The 18,120-nt window shown below is 38.3% G+C and overlaps 1 protein-coding gene across 1 annotated transcript in view; it reads right to left on the bottom strand.

Moving 5' to 3' along the window:
* LOC133987420 (helicase ARIP4-like) overlaps window positions 1-10,289 on the bottom strand; it is a 52,461-nt gene extending 42,172 nt beyond the window's left edge. Inside the window, exons 1-2 of the mRNA XM_062426786.1 lie at window positions 10,122-10,289; window positions 5,532-5,706 (exon numbers count right to left, since the gene is read on the bottom strand). Coding sequence (XP_062282770.1) covers window positions 5,532-5,658 — 127 coding nt within the window. The 5' untranslated portion in view covers window positions 5,659-5,706; window positions 10,122-10,289. The remainder of the gene's footprint in view (window positions 1-5,531; window positions 5,707-10,121) is intronic.
* Between the last annotated feature and the right edge of the window lie 7,831 nt (window positions 10,290-18,120).

Below are 18,120 nucleotides of genomic sequence, written 5' to 3'. Positions count from 1 at the left end.
CCAAAAGGGAAATAAAATGTAATTTAAAATGTTTCTATTATGCATCTGCTTGTTTCACTACCTCAGGACAGTTCAACTCTACATAACTGATATGCCACCAATATTCAAAAGCAGAAAAGAGGTCTCGAAATGTATTTCTAACTTCAGCACTACATTTGAAGTCAGTGAAGGTGAGCAGGCATCAGAAGCAGAATTTAGACTTTAAAACAACTTGTAGTTAATTGCAACTTGCAGTGGAAGTGTGAGTGGTTACCTCTTGGAGTTTTGAATTTTACCAAACTGTTTCAATATTTAGTATGCGCTCACTTTTAACACAGTGACAATATCCGGTAGTCCAAATGGAGCTGCAACGATAATCCATTAATCGATTAGTCGATTAATAGAAAATAAATGGGCAACTATTTTGATAATTGAGTTTCAGTCACTTTTTAAGAAAAATTGCTAAAAAAAAAAAAAAAATTGGTTGGTTTCATCTTCTGAAATGTAATGATTTTATGCTTTTCTTTGTCACATATGATAGTAAACTGAATATTTTTATATTTTGGATTTTTAACTAAATGGTTAATTGTTTGATCAAATACATTTTAATAGCAGCCCTAGCTCCAAACAAAAGGGGCCTGGCTGATGTATTTGCTGGAAAACCCACTGAGCTCAACAGAAGGGGCCGTAATCACAAATATTCACAGTATACTCTCACAGAGCCTCAAAATTGTAGCAAGGAGTCCCCTTTTTCTTTTTTCTTTTTTAAAAATGTGTGATTGGTTGCTTAAAAAAATCACTCTTAATGATAATAGGCATGGAATGGACAGTGAGATTAATAGGCCTAATCATAGCATTTAGTCTCTTTTAAGACAGTGTCATTATAAATACTACTTTATGTAATGAACATCTCTGTTGAATAAACTGTGAGCTACACTCTAAAAGCAGTCTGTGAAACGTTTAAAAACATAGGCCTACTTGTGCAGTAGTCTATTCACGTGCTGATATAGATCAATATGCTGGTCATTATAAGACTTAATCTAGTTGATATTAACGAGGGAAAAATGTCTTAGCCATCCGTTTCTGTGATTGCTGGTCATTATATATAAGTAGCAGCAGCAGTAAGCATGAATATATATTTTTCCAGCTGCCAGTAAATTCCACATTTTTCCAGTTGCCAAATATTTCACTGTTACGATCACTTTCAGCGTTGGAAGCTTCTTGAATATAGCCCCAGATCTTCCTTCTTTCTCCCTGAACACACCAACAAAGATGAGTATTCACAACACTACCTACAATACAACAACACAAAGATATGTAACAGTGTATTCATTTCTCGGTGCTCATTAATTAACGTCAAAATGATACACAGTGATTTTCCTTGCTTCCTGAGGGAAACACATTTGCAACCTCACGACCCTAAACACCCTTTAGGCTTCCTAAGCACCTCCGCTGCTCTGCTGGGTCAGTTATACAAAGTGTTGCACAACTGTAAAAATGTTTTATAAGCCTGAGCAGGAACATGCGGCGACATGAACCCCTTTTTGTTGATGACTAATGGTTTATCATCATCATCCCTCCATTTGTCTTTTTTCCTAGTTCTCAGACAAACACACACACACACACACACACACACACACACACACACACACACACACACACACACACACACACACACATACACACATACACACACACACACACACACACACACACACACACACACACACACACACACACACACACACACACACACACACACTTTAAAAGCCTACATTACTGCACAGCCAGCATTTACAAATATGGCATCAAACAGGGTACTACTGCTGTAATTAGGACAACATGTACAGCCTGTGTGTGAGAGACAAGAGAGTGAGAAGAAAGAGGTGCGCTTAGTTGATGGAAGGAATAGAAAGTGTGTGTGTGTGCATGTGTGTGTGGCACGCTTGTTGAGAGTTCTTCACAGGTTCGCAGGTCCATGCTGCCCCAGCCCAACATAACAAGCAATCTGTGACATTAAAGGGTTATCCAACACTGACTCACAGTAATGAGAAGCCCGGAGCTCTCTAGAGGCCGGAAACTTCAATCTGTGACGTCACATGATGCATTTGGCTGATCCATGGATTTATTAAAGGGCTACTCCGTCTATTTAGTGTTGCACTTCCAAAATATTGAGAGACTTGCAAGAGATTTTTTTTTCTCAATTGTCATCAAATCAAAAAGCAAAGGATGAGATATCTTTGCCTTTTCACTGTGCTCCAAAAAAATACAGTTTGTCTCTTATAATGCAATAAACACTTCCCGTTCCTGGTAAATGCCTGAATCCTTTAAACTTCATGCTCCAGTTTGTAATACAGGATTTATGTAAAGATTTTTTTTTTCTCTAAACTAAAACTGACATAATTAGGGTAACTTTCTTAGACATTTAGACGCTACTCCAAAGCCAACAGAGGACATTATACAACTGTTTTAACATGATGAGTAGTACTCCCCATGATGAACTTCATGTGCCAAGAGAGCTAAATGAGATGCAGTGAGTCAGGCTTGCTGCAACTAAAAATAATCCTCAGGGCCCAAAAAGCATTTTCACCACAGCCCGCCAAAACTGCTAAGTGACATTTTCAAATGTTTTGTTTGTGTGCAGATTGAACAAACGAGTTTCATTGTTCATTACTGAGCTTTTAAAGGAGCAGGGGTTGTGTTTTTGAACTCAGCTTCCAGGGTTGGGTTTGGGTTTCTTTTTTAAATATACCAATTTGAAGATGAGTATGAACATCTAAGATCAAATTTCAGCAACATTTCACTGCTGTAGTTTGCCTCCAGCCTTTGTGCTAAGCTGGACATCACATTTTTGCATAATGACTAGAAGCACAGTTAGTGCTGCTACTGAGAGTGTGCAGAGAAATTATATTTAAAAATCAACCCTCTTCTGTGACTTTTCTGTGAAAAATGAGAACATTTTTCCCAAAATACTGGTGTATTACTTTATATTTTAAAGCCTAAAAAGTGACAGTGAAGTGTTTTTAACTAGTTGTCTCTGTGTTGGTGTGTTTACCAGCATTTTAGGACTCCAGCATGTGTCAGGCAGCTCTCATCTCTCAAAGAAAAACAGAAAGAGGTGACATGGAATGATAAAGACAGACAAATAAACAGCAAAGACTTCCAGGAAGAGAAAGAGACAAGGAAAGAAACGCAGTGTTTGTGTACACAGCGTTGGATGGTTTGCCTTCATGATTTGCTTGTGTAACCTCTCACTATAGCAGAGTGATAAGCCCAGTTTCCACTAAGGAAGTTCCTGGTAAAATTGCAGTGTAGTCGCTTTTTTACTACTGTTCTTCTTCTACTGGGTTTTAAAAATGCTGCTTATTTTAGCGCTTTCTGTTGACGCCACATCCCGCTTTGAGTATACCCAATCAGCACAGAGTAAACCTCAAGCCCCACCCGGAGTACCTACGCCGAGGCAGGGACTCGTTTAGCCCCCGTAAAAGTTCAGGGAGATCGTCCTTCGGAGGAGGTTCCTGTTATGGAGACACGCGCCGACGGTTATGGCCCCATAATTACCCTGAAGTTCCTGCAGTGGAAACGGGGCTATAGACCGAAAACCAGACTAGGACAGGGTGAACCACACAAAATTTAAGATTCTATACTCGTGGACATTCATGTACATAATCTATACTAACTAACCCTAACCCTTTACTATACATGTCAAACCTTAACTTTAACATAATTTTAACCTTAAAACCAAGTATTAACCCTCAAACAGCCCTTTTAAAAAAGGAAAAACTACACAAAATGTTCCTCCTTTCAAGGTGGAAAACTCAAGTTGGTCTTCACAAAGTACAAGACGATGAGTGGGATATTAAGAGAGACATTGAAGGATAGTGGAAAAACAGTATTAAAATATAAGGACTTCTGTTATTTCTGCAGTTAATCACTCGCTCTTTATCTCTCTTATTAAGTCAACTCAAAATACTCGAGAGGCTGAGATAGTTATTCTCCTGAAAATCAACTGAAAAAGCTCTCGAAGCGTGGGAGAAACATTACTATGCTACGTTAAGTTTATGAAATGTGAGACTACAAGTTAGCAAAACACTTTCTGATCCTGCTGCTGCTCCTTCCACCCTCCATCTCTCGTTTCAAATCCTGAGAAATGTAAATTTCTCTCTCTGTAATGAGGTCAAAGTCATCCAAAGATTGACGCCATTTAAGTTATCTAACCAAAGTTTAAATCTAACCTCCTACACAAAAAAAACACACTAGAGACACAACTCCCCCCCCTCCACACACACGCACAGACGATTCAGCATCTAATAGAACTAATAGATGATTCATCGGGTTATGTAACACATACTGGCAAGAGAAGAAATGAGAGGAGGAGATGAGAGAGTTTAGAGGACAGAAGGCCAAAGGCTGATGTGGAGAACTGGTCTGGCCACACATGTGGACACTACCGCTGCAGGTTCAGTTTGTTCTAATGGCGATGTTGATTAAAAAAAGTGTCTATAAATACAATTTCAACATGTTAAAAGCTGCAGATTGCACTGAAGGAGATGCAGACAAAGAGAAAATAAAACTGTGAGTCAAACGACAGCTGGTTTGGTTTATTTCTTGCTAAATCAAGCTATTGTTAGCTGTCAGGTGTCAACATCAGCCTCCTTACTCATGAACCTCTGAGCTAAGGCTGCTTTCTCGTGTTCGTTTTGATTATGTTCCGTCTCATGATCAATTCTTCAGCTTTCATAGAAGATGACGCAGTTCTTACGTTCAGTGTGTAGATGGTGTTTTGGAGCCACTGGATTTCTGATGAGATTGCCGACAAAACTTTAACCCAAGCAGTGAACTCAGCTGAAATTAAGAGCTCCAAACATGCTGTAAATGCAACCTAACTTAAAGAATTGCAGTGCTGTTTTTTTCAGTTGCTGAAATAGAGCACAACATGTACTGTTGGTGCTGTTTAAGTGTGAACATCATCATTTTTCTTGTCTTTATTTTTTTTTCTGTGTCCCTGCATATATTTATCTATATATTACCCCCTCTAAGAATCTTTTATCTTCAGTCCCATTTCTTTTGTTGATTGGCAGGAAATCTTGAAAACTACTTGATGGGTTACTATAAAATCTGGTTTACAGCTATTTCCAATACACTCATCTTCTATCTTGCAAACTAAGAAGTTGTTGTTTTTTTTTGCTTAAAGATAGTTTTTTGTGTGCAAGTTTCTTCTAACATTTTATCATGTTGCCACCATGTTTGGTAAAATATTTGGATAAACCAGAAATAATTGTATGGCATGCCATATATCTTTACATTGCTCAATTTATCTAGCATTTTATTTATGCTGTTATCCTACATTCATGTTGATGTACCCTTTATGACATAAAATGCAATGATTTATCAATGTGTAGAGCATAATGTAACCTCAATTAGACGGCACATGCAGATTTCAACAGTAGGTGTGCATATATAGGTGGCACTTTTTTAACAGCTCATATTATGGGAACATTGTGAAATGGTAATGAAAAGTGTTAAAGTCACAATCTTCTATTTTGACTCACCGGGCATCCCCTCATCTTCATCATCTCCATCATCTCCATCATTCTCTTCTTCTTTTTCTTCATCAGTGATGTAGCAGATCTCTCTCTCCCTCTTCCTCCAATTCAGCTGCTGCTCCTCTTCAGACATCCTGACCTGTGGGCTGCTGCTACCTCAGCATTGCTGCACTACACGCAACTGAAACAAAGAGGACAGGCATAAGACATGAAGATGCTGTTCCTCTGCCAGCACAAACAAGTTTTTTTCACATGTGAAAGAGAAAGAGGGAAACCGATACAGATTGGTGATATCGGTCAAAGTCCTGAGATGTGTTGACTAGTTCACTGTGCGCTACTGAGCGAGTCTGTAGGGTGAAAGATGAGAGGCAAGACTTTTTTTTTGTTTCCTGTTGCACTGTAGGTTAGATTTACCTACGTGGTTCTGAATAAACTAAGAAATAAGAAGACAGGAGTATATTTTAAAAGGCAGGGTATGAAAGATGACGTTCTGCCGATGAAAGACGCAGCAGCAGAGCGGATGGAAATGTATATCGAGAGACACAATGAGGAAGGCGTGAAAAGCTCTCAAGAGTTTCTAGGGTGCTTTTAAAGCTTCATCTCTCAGATGCAGGAAAATTACCCTCACATTAGTCACAGGCCTTCCTCTGTGCCAGAAGGAACAATCATAAACTGAATTCGCACACTACCGCGGTGCCCTTCATTATCGGCTGTGGTTGAGTAAAAGAAAAGTTTTTCCTCCTTTGTTCTACCTTTGTTCCATACAAGAATCATTATATAAATTGCGCATTTCAAAGCAGAAATAGACCCCCAAAAAAATCATATTACCGCTATCATAGCCAGCAGTAAAAAAGGAATCTTAGCGCTATAGAAATTCTGAGCAACGTGTAGAACAAAAGATGCATTTTCTAAAAAATTTGACAAATAGTGACATTCATTTACCACTGCATTTTAATGAATCATGTCCTTGGGAATACACCTACCACCACAAACAAGAATTACTGCCTTAGTTGTCTGGCTTGGGTAAAAACAAAGGCTTTAAATAATATGCACTCCTACTCAGATGAATCCAGACACAGAGTCGTATATCAGCAAGGTTTACTCTTGACCACCTGCCAGCTCACCTTGCATAACGTTACATAGCAGATTACACAACAGGTAGCTCCGGCCAACTTGACTTACTGGCCCAACAAGGGTTTTTTTTTACAAGCCTCATAAATTCAACCAGGCTAGACCTCACGGACCGATGGCTGGATTGAAAACCAGTAACCAAGGACATGGTGAACTACCAAACAAAACACACACAGACGTATTGATTAAGAGATCTTTTCCTGTGTATCAGATGGTAAAGTTGCAACCTTGTAAAGGTTTTGTTGGAGACGACTACTGTATTACTGCAAAACACTGCAGTGTAGTTGAGATGGTATCAGGGAAGTGGAAAGAAAATAATCATCATGTTCTCATTAAATCTCGTTTTATTATATAAGGGAGTGAAATACCACTGTTGCTCATTTTCCCCTGTAACCTCCTCAAATCAGCTCAAGGACTTTGTAGTGCCTCTTCCTGACCATGCTTTGGAAATCATTGCTTCTGCACTGATCCTAAACAAGACAAAATAGCTGTTTCCAGCCCGTGTTGAAGAAAAATTCACCTTTATGGTTAAACGAAAACCAGTGTTTACTGACGCTTTGTACCCAAACATCCACCACAGCTCCCCCCTTAAGACTTTTTGTGGCAATACAACAGCACACTATGTCCTCCTTTGCCTCTGAACATGAACATTACGCTCCTTCAACAAATGGCCAAAGCTGTTGTTTCCTAGAGTTGACAGTCATTAATCACATGATTGCAAGACATTGACAGATAAACACTGTTGTTTATAGAACATCACCAGTTCACTGCTGTCTTCCATTAAAGGTACCCTGTGGCGTTTCTAACCTCGAGTAGCACTATGGAGACATTTCTTTATCAATGCACCCCGTTTTGTTTATTTCGTGGACGTGGGTGATGTGATACACTGATCTGCAGATGGTTTTAATACGGGAACAAAGGCAGAGAAGAAGGCTGCAAGCTAGTAAATACAGCTCCAACTAACCATTATTTTCATTATTCATTATTATTTTCAACTGTTGATTATTTGATCAGCTGTATGGTCTATAAAATGTCAAAAAATGTGGAAAATGTTCCATCACTTGTTTTTTAACGGCCAACAGTCCACAACCAGAACATTTTCAGTTTACTGTCTTAGGAGACAAAAAATCAAAACAGAATATGTTCAAAGCATTTTCATATTTTTTCCTTTAAAGATGTTTTAAAAATGAAAAATCGAGTATCGAAATATTAGGCGATTAATTTCCTGCAGATTGACTGATCGTTCCAGCTCTAACTGACAAACATACTTTGTATTCAAAAGCAAAATAAAAATAATTTAGATTTTAGATTTAGAAATGTTAGATTTACCCTGTGCTGCACTTCTGCTACAAACCAACCCTCCAGTATTTGCTCAAGGACACCTCAATGGATGTTTCATTTCTCACTCTGATCTAAAAACCAGATTCCTCTGCCTGGTTTGTTCTTAAAAAAAAGCCAATGAGCATTTGAAACTATACGACCCTACCATCAACCACACACTAACCAGTGCCGGGAGCGCATAGTGCTGTAAATTGGCAACAAGCACACAGAGTACTTGGATCAGTGACATCTTTATGTGTCTTTACATAACGTACATGCCAGAGAAGTGGTGTCTGTAGATTATAGTAGCAAGGTCTTCGTCTTTGTGCTGATGACTGGTGTGTTTGAGCATATTGTTTGCACATCTATAGTGAGTCTTCAGCTGCCATTCAAAGCCAAACAGAGTAATTATCTCACTGTATGGAAAACCTTTCTTCACAAGCTCATACAGTCTGAAGTAGTACTGGTGCATATAATAATATAATGGAGTTTATCCACCTTCAAAATACACGGACAACTGCTTTAGCTATTGTTCTGCACAGTATATCATTGCCCAAAATGAGAGGAAAATAGGTTTCTTACAACAACAACAAAAAACAATCAACTTCCAGCAGTTTAAGACTCTTATTCTTTAAAACATTTTCTAACCTTGACTCGACTTCCACATATTCAAAAGTAGGTCACGTGACACGCCTGCAGACACACTGCACAGCTTGTTATTACCCTACATGAATTGGATGTCGTATCCAGCCAAAAACCACTTGATTCATTGGCATCATACTTTATGTAACTTCATACATCATAGAAAGGCAGGCCAAACTGTTCTGTTTGTGTGGAGCCTTCAGGCTGTAAAATAACTGTTACATAACACTACAGTATATGTTTGCTAATCTGAGTGGCTGCACGTAGGTTAGACTCTTGCTTCTATTTCCTCTTACGTGATGCAACCTTAAATAAATACCTGGAGGGGGACATGCCATATTAACACCTGTACAATATAATGTAATCCAATGCAACAACCCTGCAATAACCTTATGTTTACTTTTCTCTAATCTGTGTGTCAATACACTGAATATACATTTTTGACACTATTAAAAACACCTCAGAGAGGTAGAATCTATTGCTGGGCTGTTGCACAGGATTGCATTATACTGTGCAGGTGTCCACAGCACAACAACATGCTAACTTGAACTAACATAAAGGCAACAACACAAATGTTACAAGGTGTTTCCATCAGCTTTTCACCGATAAGTGTCCCTTTTTTGCCTTGGAAAGTTTGACAGTTCATGCACTGAATAAGTGAGACGAGAGAAGAGCTTTAAGTGGCTCCAGACAGAAAGAGCTGAAACTTGCTACAGCTGAACACTATTATCTATTTTTGTTTAGACCTGTTTGTGGAGTTGATGTTCTCTACATTTAGATCAAAATGTCAGATTATAGAAGCCAGTTGATGTTATTTATACACACAAAACCCTACCAAACCATGAGAACTGAAGAATTGAACCTGAGCACTTTTTAAATTTAAATGCTATTATTTTTCACAGTACAACACAATGTAGCAACACAGCATTTATTAAATATTTGATGGTAGATATCCATTCTGAAGCAGAGATACTAGCATAATATCCATGTTCATTTACACACTAGCATGTGCATACTCACATTTCATTTAATATTGAATACCACATGAGCAGCATCTAGTTCTATCAATGCAACCATGAACAGAACTCAGTGACCTGTGTTATTGAACCACTCTTGTAGTTACCACCAATAACCACAGGTGTCGCCAATTCAACCAGGACTAAAATCTTTTTACAGCTTTAAGAGCACTACATAACCACAGACCGTTTGAATGTTTCATTTGATTTCAATGAACACAGCCTCTTTTCAAATCTTTGCATGTTGATAATATTTTGTTTGTCAAAGATTTTTTTGTTTTAAGTTCAGAAAAGCTGAATTAAAACCTGCAACAGTAGGAGAAGAAAGACTTCCCAATTGAATATGTACGACTCTTCTGACCTCACAATACAAACTGTTCAAACTCTCTCCAGCACCTTGAAAATACTCACATACAGAATGTTGAAATCTTGATTTTAAATAAAGACAAGAAAACATTTTCCAGTTTTACCTTCTACACCATCTTACCTTACATAACCTCACATAGCGGGCCAAGGAGGAGGTCCAAGGACGTCTAATTCAGCCAACATTGCATTACTGGAGTACAGCATTCGTTCTGACAAAGTGAGAAGTTATTTAAATTCAGCGAATATGGAAGCAAAGATGCTGATGGGGGCAAAACAGAAAAAGCACAGAGCAGGACAGAAAAATAAAAGAGGAGGAGATGAGGGACGATGGGGGAGATGGACAAAGACAGACGGAGATGTGGGAGAGGGGAAGTTGATAGAGAGACGGGGGGAGGGGAACAGTCTGGTCTGTCTGCTGTCCTAAAAAGACCCCCCTGACTAAGCGGGTGGAGGGGGTGAGGTAACCTAAATATCTCTAGTAAAAAAAGAGCACACACTGCAGCCTGAACCAACATTAGATCACTGCATATAGACTACATGTAGACTATTAGTACAAATTTAAAATAAGCAATGCACCACTTGGTGAATATCATCAGGCACACAGGCACAACAAGAACATAAAGTCTGTTGATTTTTGCAAGATTAAACAATTGTTTTCCAATAAAAAACGGATATAAAACAGTTCAGAAACACAACACTTTTTACAGAAACAAAATCAATCACTTTCTTTGGTTATTTCTAATATAATGTGAGGCCTCTTAACTGTTCCTGATTGTCAACCTCTCTGTTGATTCATCGATTCATTGTTTAGCCTAAATGAGTTGAGATCTCAAGATGACATCTTCAAATGTCTTGTTTTAACCAGCAGTAGTCCGAAACCCCAATATATGTCATTTAATATGACATAAAACACAAAAGCAGCTCATCACCACATTGGAACCAGATGGTCCCTGGGTTTGTTGGCCAGCAAGCCTCAAATGATGACCCCACAAGACGCGGATCGCCTCCACCTTCCACTGTAACTGTCATTATTGTTGCTATTATTATTATTATTCATTTTTAGTACTTTAATATTCTGTCTGTCTTCATTCTTTCTCTCTTAATATATACAGACAGTGACAAATTAAAGGAAAAACCCTCATAAATGAGTGGAGAACTATAACTAATACATATGCTTCCACACAGGTGCATTGCATGGTACAATCAAGCAGTTAACATTGAACTGTGCTCTGTGGCATGTATAAAAATGTTGTATTAACATAGTAAGAGGATAGGATCTAAGTGACTTTAAAAGAGAGTTGATTGTTGGGGCACGGACAGCAGGAGGTTCAGTCACATGGACAGCTTATCTAGCTGGTGTTTCAATAAGAACAGTGACTCAAGTGACATCTGAATTGAGATCTATGGGAAAGACATCAGTAAACAGGATCAGAAACTGGTCAACAAGGTACATCTGAAGACTGATGCTCGTGCATTAGTGCGATATGTAAGAAAAACCAGACAGTCAATGCAGCACATGATCACACTGTCAGCGAGAACAGTCTGTCGACAATTACATAGAGAGGGATATTATAATAGGCTTGCGGTATATAAACCCCTCATTACAAAGATGAATCACATTAGAGAGTTCAGTGGTGCAAAAACCACAGACACTAGTCTACAGAGATGTGGTCAGATGAGTCATCTTTCACCATATTCTCGACAAGTGAGTGAGTGCATGTGTGGCGTACACAAAGAGAACAGTACAAGTCTGAATGCTTGACCCCTACAGTGAAGGGATCTGGTGGCTGTTATGCTGTGGGGAGCATCTGATTTGGGTCCACTTGACCTCTTAGAGGGAAGTGTCACTGCAAATCAATACAAAGTTGTTGTGAGTGACCACCTTTTTCCTATGATGAAACATTTCTATCCTTATGGGAGAAGTGGTGTCTTCCAGGATGACAATGCCCCCATCCAAAGGACACAAGGGGTCACTGAATGGTTTGGTGAGTATAAAAATGATGTGAGTTATATGCTATGGCCTTCCCAGTCACCAGAACTCAACCCAACTGAACATCTATGGGAGATTTTGGACTGATGTTCAGACCCTGTAGAATCAATGACAAAGAACATTGTAGCTGTTCTGGCAGTACTTAGTGGTCAAACACCTTATTCAGACACTTTATACTGGTTTTTCCTTCATTTATATTCCGCAGGGTCAAAAAGTCTGGATCTGTCGCGTCACATAATTTTATGTCTTTTGTTGGGTTATGTTATATTGCATTAGGTCGTTGTCAGGTACAAACCTTGTATTTCCAAAACCATTATTTTTCAGGGAATGAAAAAAATCAGTAGAGTAATGAGATTTACGAACAAGCTCTTTTTAAATACTTTGCATTGGTTAAAATTGTTGTCAAAACAAAACCCACAGACAGATGTACAGGGTGACCAATAGAATTAATTTATGAAATACAAAAATTAAAATGAAGAAACATGGAGATAAAGGTTTCTGCTAAACAACACAAAAATACATCTATGTTAAAGCCTTTAAAGTTTTTTATTGACTAGTTTGCAATTACGGTAATCAGTCATCATAGCTAAGCTGTACAGTCCATTTGTTTTTTTCTGTGATGATTTCCTTTGCATGAATGATGAATACTTTGAGGTCCCTTTGTGAGAAGCTGAACCCAAGCTGAGCCACAGAGCAGGCAGATATTGCTACAGTGTAGAGTGTCATTGTATCCTGCAGGTAAACAGGTCGCAGCACATCCTGAACTCTGTAATCTAACATCAGGAACTGATACTAGTAGCCACAGGGAGCCTGTGGAGGAGCACAGACTATAATGATAATAATTATCTCCTGCAGGGTTAGACTGATGTGTGATTTGTGCTTTTAATATTTATTTAGGTTGCACACAGGTCAGATCTTCCCACACATGTATCTGTTCTGTATATTTCAAGTATTGTTTTTTTTTTTTTTTTTGAGGGGGGGGGGTTCTATGTGAAAATGAAGCTGAGTATACAGACTGATTAAACATTTGGTCAGAATAATACAAACAGTTGTACAGACTGGGGGAAAATAACTAAAATAACTTTGCTGATCAGAAAAAGAGCTTGTGAATGTACTGTTATTTTCCAGCATACTTCCACTTCCAAACAACAACAAATTCATTATTTGCTTTTGGGGAAACTTTTAATTAAACATTTAACATTGCTCTGTCATGCGTCCGGCTGTCAATAGGAACTGTAGAAGTTCTTCCCAGAAAACAGCAACCAAATCTACAAGTCTGCAATTCTTTGTTTTGTGTATTCGGTATAAACCCGATGACCTGAGTGTATCTACTGTTCTTTTGTTATTTTATTTTATTCTTCTCAGAAATTACGTCTCAGAAATTATGTAATATGTCATTTCAACCCAAGCCTTAGAATGTATCTTCTGGTACACTTGAGTTCCTGTTCAATGCAGTGAACATACAGCTTCTATACTTTCATTTATGTCACAGCTTCAGCTTTTGATTTCGATAAGTAACACAGATGCATTCTTGTACAGAAATGTAAGGTTTAATGGACAAAATATTAAAGAACGTCCACTTAATATATGTACCCACAGAAACCATGTAATTACATCTTGAAAGCCCCTCACAGAGAAAGAGATGGAGAAGTGCAGAAAGAGAGAAGCAAAAAAAAGAAAAGAAAAGTGAAATAAAACGAATGATAAGGAGGGGGGCAGTGTGAAGACAGCTGCTTGCATAAGCAGCCTTACATAAGATCTGGCTAATAATGCCACCGTTCAGCTTATTTGAAAAAAAAAAAAAAAAGTTATACAAGATGTATGCCAAGATGCAAGGACGTTCTACACACACACACACACACACACCCTCTAATTTAACCATTCCTGCCTCCAACTCCTTCACAAAGCATGTAAGTCAGCTTGAAAATCTGAAAAATCACCACACTGTCTTACTCCTCTGCACTACACACACACACACACACACACACACACACACACACACACACACACACACACACACACACACACACACACACACACACACACACACACACACACACACACACACACACACACACACACACACACACACACACACACCACTTGTAGGGACCCTCGCTGACATAATGCATTGTTAAGACCCTTATCTTAACCTTGACCTAAACCCAATTCTTAACCCTTAAACAACCCTTGGAGATGCGAGGAGCACACAAAATGTGCTCACAAAGAAAGAGGTATAACAGCCTATACACAAACACACACGGGCACGCAATGACCTCGTACCCCAAGTTAGTACGTCAGCAGTGTTGAACACTGTGTACCGGGGCCTCATTATAAACCCTGCAGGAGCTCAAGGCAGATTTAACTGAGGCAGGAGACCAACAGAAAGTGAGACAGCGGGGGGTTTGAGGTGGGAATTAAGAACATGAACTACATCAAAGTCAAATTTTCGTAAAAAGTCCAATTTAGCCAGATGTGTTCCTTTTAAACTCTTGAGTTCGACTTTCTTCAAAATACTGAATCTTTGGAGTTATTGTAAAAAAAAAAATTTAAAAAAAAGGTGTGATGAAATGTCAGGATGAAGAGTGAATGGCAGCTTCAGTTTATAATGGAAATTCAAAGAGGACAGATCCCAGCTGTTATGATGGAAGTGATTTTTTAATTAAATCGAATAATAGATGTGGTTGGGAAAATACAAAAAAGCTGAAAATCTGTTAATGAAAAACATAGTTCCAGATACTGTGATGGAAAAACCCCTCTTATCAATAAATAAATATTTTCCTTTCATTTACAATCTCCATTAATAACCACTAACATCAACTAACAGCCACACTGAACACGCACTGCACCGATGTCAGAGCAGACTGTGCACCGCCCCCTTTTTTTCCAAACGCACAACAATAACTATTTGCAAGAATAATAAAACCACCGACGCTTCAATTTATGGCTCTGAAAAAAAATGGGTATTGTATAACACCTTCCTTTTATATTGGACTGGCTTACAGACTTAGAAGATCTGCATCACATCCCCTCGCTTGTGTAACAGAATTACACAATAGTGAAGCCTGGTGGTGGTGAGGGAGGGAGTTAACCAATCAAGTCAGGTTGTAACACACACATATAGTACAGTTCAAATAGACACTGCATATCCAAATCCTCTGTCTTAACTTAATGTGTGTCAGGGCAGTATATTATCTAAAGGTTTAAGTCTCTTAAGTCTTGACTCCTATATCCCATAAAAATGCTTAAATAATGCTGTGACGTTATTCAACTGTAAATGAAAAGTATAGTTTTAGAGCCAGCATAGATGAGGATTTATGGATTTCTCAAAGCATGTTTCATTTGTGGGTTTTAACTTTGTATTCCTTATATGTCAGGAGAGAGATCTGTCTGCCACTAATATTAATTCATTTATACCATTTATAATTGTTTAATCTAAATAATATCAAAATCTGACATGACTTTATTCTCATTTTTTAATTCTAAGTGCTATCATAGGATGTTGACATGTTGACACATTTACAGCAGTGGGGGGTTAATCCCACTACGACAAAAAATGTCAAGCTAGCTCCCAACACTGATGATCCAATTGCTTGTTTTATTTTAGCAACCCCAAAACAATTTACAATTATAAAAAACTCAAAACAGTCTGTTTTACATTTTTACAATTGTTTGGCATATTTCCTCCAAAAATGACAACTAATGATTATTTTCATTATCGATTAATCTGTTGATTACTTTCTCTTATTAATTGATTAGTTGTTTGGTCCATAAAATGTAAGAAAATGGTGAAAAATGCTCATCACTGTTTCCTAAAGCCTAAAGTGTCATCCTCAAATGTCTTATTTTGTCTTGACCAATGGTCCACAACCCAAAGATATTCTAATTATTATCACAGAGGACTTAAGAAAGCAGAAAATACTCACATTTAAGAAGCTGGAATCAGAGAATTTGGTCAACTCAAAACAATAAACTGATTGTCCAAATTGTTGATGATTAATTTAATAGTCGGCAACTAATTGATTAAAAGTTGCAGCTCATGGCAGCTAATGCAGACAATGAAAGTCAGTGCCTAGCTGATGAACACATTGGGGCATTTAGCAGCTTAAGCACCAGATATTTCCCTCAAGAGTTGATAGAAACAAAAGACAAACAAATAAGAAAATGAATTCCCCATTTGGACCCTAACAAGATAAATTAATGCTAATTTTGCTTCATATCTGCTGCTGGATGTTTTAACCACATCCATTTAAAATGTGACTAAATGTTCATGTTGTATTTCAGCTGCTCCAAAATCAGTTATCACAGGTTTAATTAGGTTGCTTTGTTTATATAATGTTGAACATGCATTCAAATAACCACGACACCTAGTTCATCTAAATTTGGCCAAACTCAAGCTAAAAGTACCTGACCTGTAACACATGCAGACTACTGACTCTAATTTGGCCCGAACAGGTTTTCTAATTCTGTCTTTGAACCTGTAAATACCTACAACAGGTACACGTTTACTCAGGATTAGCCCACATTTAATACTTTGGCTAAGAGATCACACACACACACACACACACAAACACAAATGACTGACCTGGATCAGTGAACAATGCTGACCTGCACCGACTCGCTTCTGAGGATATTTTTAAACAGATAAACCCTTGGAACAACCCCACCTGGGTGTCAAATCTAATCCCCGCCCACAACCTTTTGGCCTGCAGCTCAGTTTACAAGAAAAAAGAAACCCCACCCACAACTGATCATATCTCGTCATTCAAAGACTTTAGAAACCAAAACAGTAAAGGCACCAATTAAATTCTCCTAATTTCTTAACTTATCTTAGCTTAGCTGAAAACACAGCACTCATTTTATTCTGAAACCTGCATTGCATCATATGAGGAGAATTACCATCTGAGGAATGCAGTCACTCACGCACTTCATCAATACTCTCTGAGTCCATTTGGCTCAATGGGTAAGGGTCGAGAAGCAGAGGGGGAGGGCTCAGAAATCAGTGGGCCAAGATGATTCCTCACTGGATGCTAGTGGCTGCTCTCCAACCAATCAGTGAGGGTTTCATGGGTTCACTGGGGTTGTTTAGGGTTCATATGGGGACATTAGAGGGGAAGGGTCTCCTGTGCTCAACGTATGTATGCTACCTCATGCCTCGGCCACAATAGCAGGCAGCTTAAAAAAACAAACGACTAGCGACGGTCTCAGATTGAACCGAAACTGAAGAGTTCAGTAAAACGGGAAAAACAAGTCCCTATTTGAAAAAAAGTGCTTTACAAAAGATGACTCAAAATTTTAACAGCGATCAATTCATTACGTGCTTTATTCGGAGTCGTTTTTTCTCGACAGGAACAATTTTCCACCATCGAGATCCTAGACAGATTCTTATTTTAAGCCACAATAGCCTGAGCCAGCAAATGTTTATTAAAAGAAATCCAATCTTCCATTTTCCCATCTGTCTCTGCCAACTCCCGTCTCCCCTCTCAGGTTTATCAGACATATTAAACATGAAAACCAACAGCCAAAAAAAAAAAAAAAAGGAGATCCAACTGGGGAAAGGGAGCACAATGTGGAAGACTGATTATGTCAACAGAATTCATTACTGGACCAAAATGAGCTAATTGGGGTCAAAAAAACAGTAAATAAGTTTGTTTGCGCCTGAGCTGAATCTTTCATTAACCGATATGTCATTTTTGGGTATCAAATGTTCCTCGTCTGCTGCGTCCAGCAAAGGATTTGCTGCTTTTTTCTCTTGTGTATCGTTGTGAAGTGAATCTCTTTGCGTGTTAGACTTTTGGTTAGACAAAACAAGCAATGAGAAAAAGTCAGCTGGGTAAACTATGATGGGAATTTTTCAGAATTAGAAAACCTGTTCAGGACCAAATATTCTGACATTTTATATGAGAAATCGTTTAAAAAACATCTACAGATATGAATAATTCAAATATCACGAAATGCACCCGTACATGTATTATTAAAAGTTATATTTGCACTTGACACTTTCTGACCCCTGAGCTTAATCATTAATGGGACAAAAACAAAGTTTGCAGAGGTAAATAACAGATTAGTAAGACTCAGCAGATATCTGGGATACTCACAAGGATGCAAATAAGCCATCAGATGGTAAATA

The sequence above is a fragment of the Scomber scombrus genome, chromosome 10 (genome assembly GCF_963691925.1).
Source record: "Scomber scombrus chromosome 10, fScoSco1.1, whole genome shotgun sequence".
NCBI classification, from domain to species: domain Eukaryota; kingdom Metazoa; phylum Chordata; class Actinopteri; order Scombriformes; family Scombridae; genus Scomber; species Scomber scombrus.
Note: the sequence above shows the minus strand (reverse complement) of the source record. Positions and strands in the feature narration are given on the sequence as shown.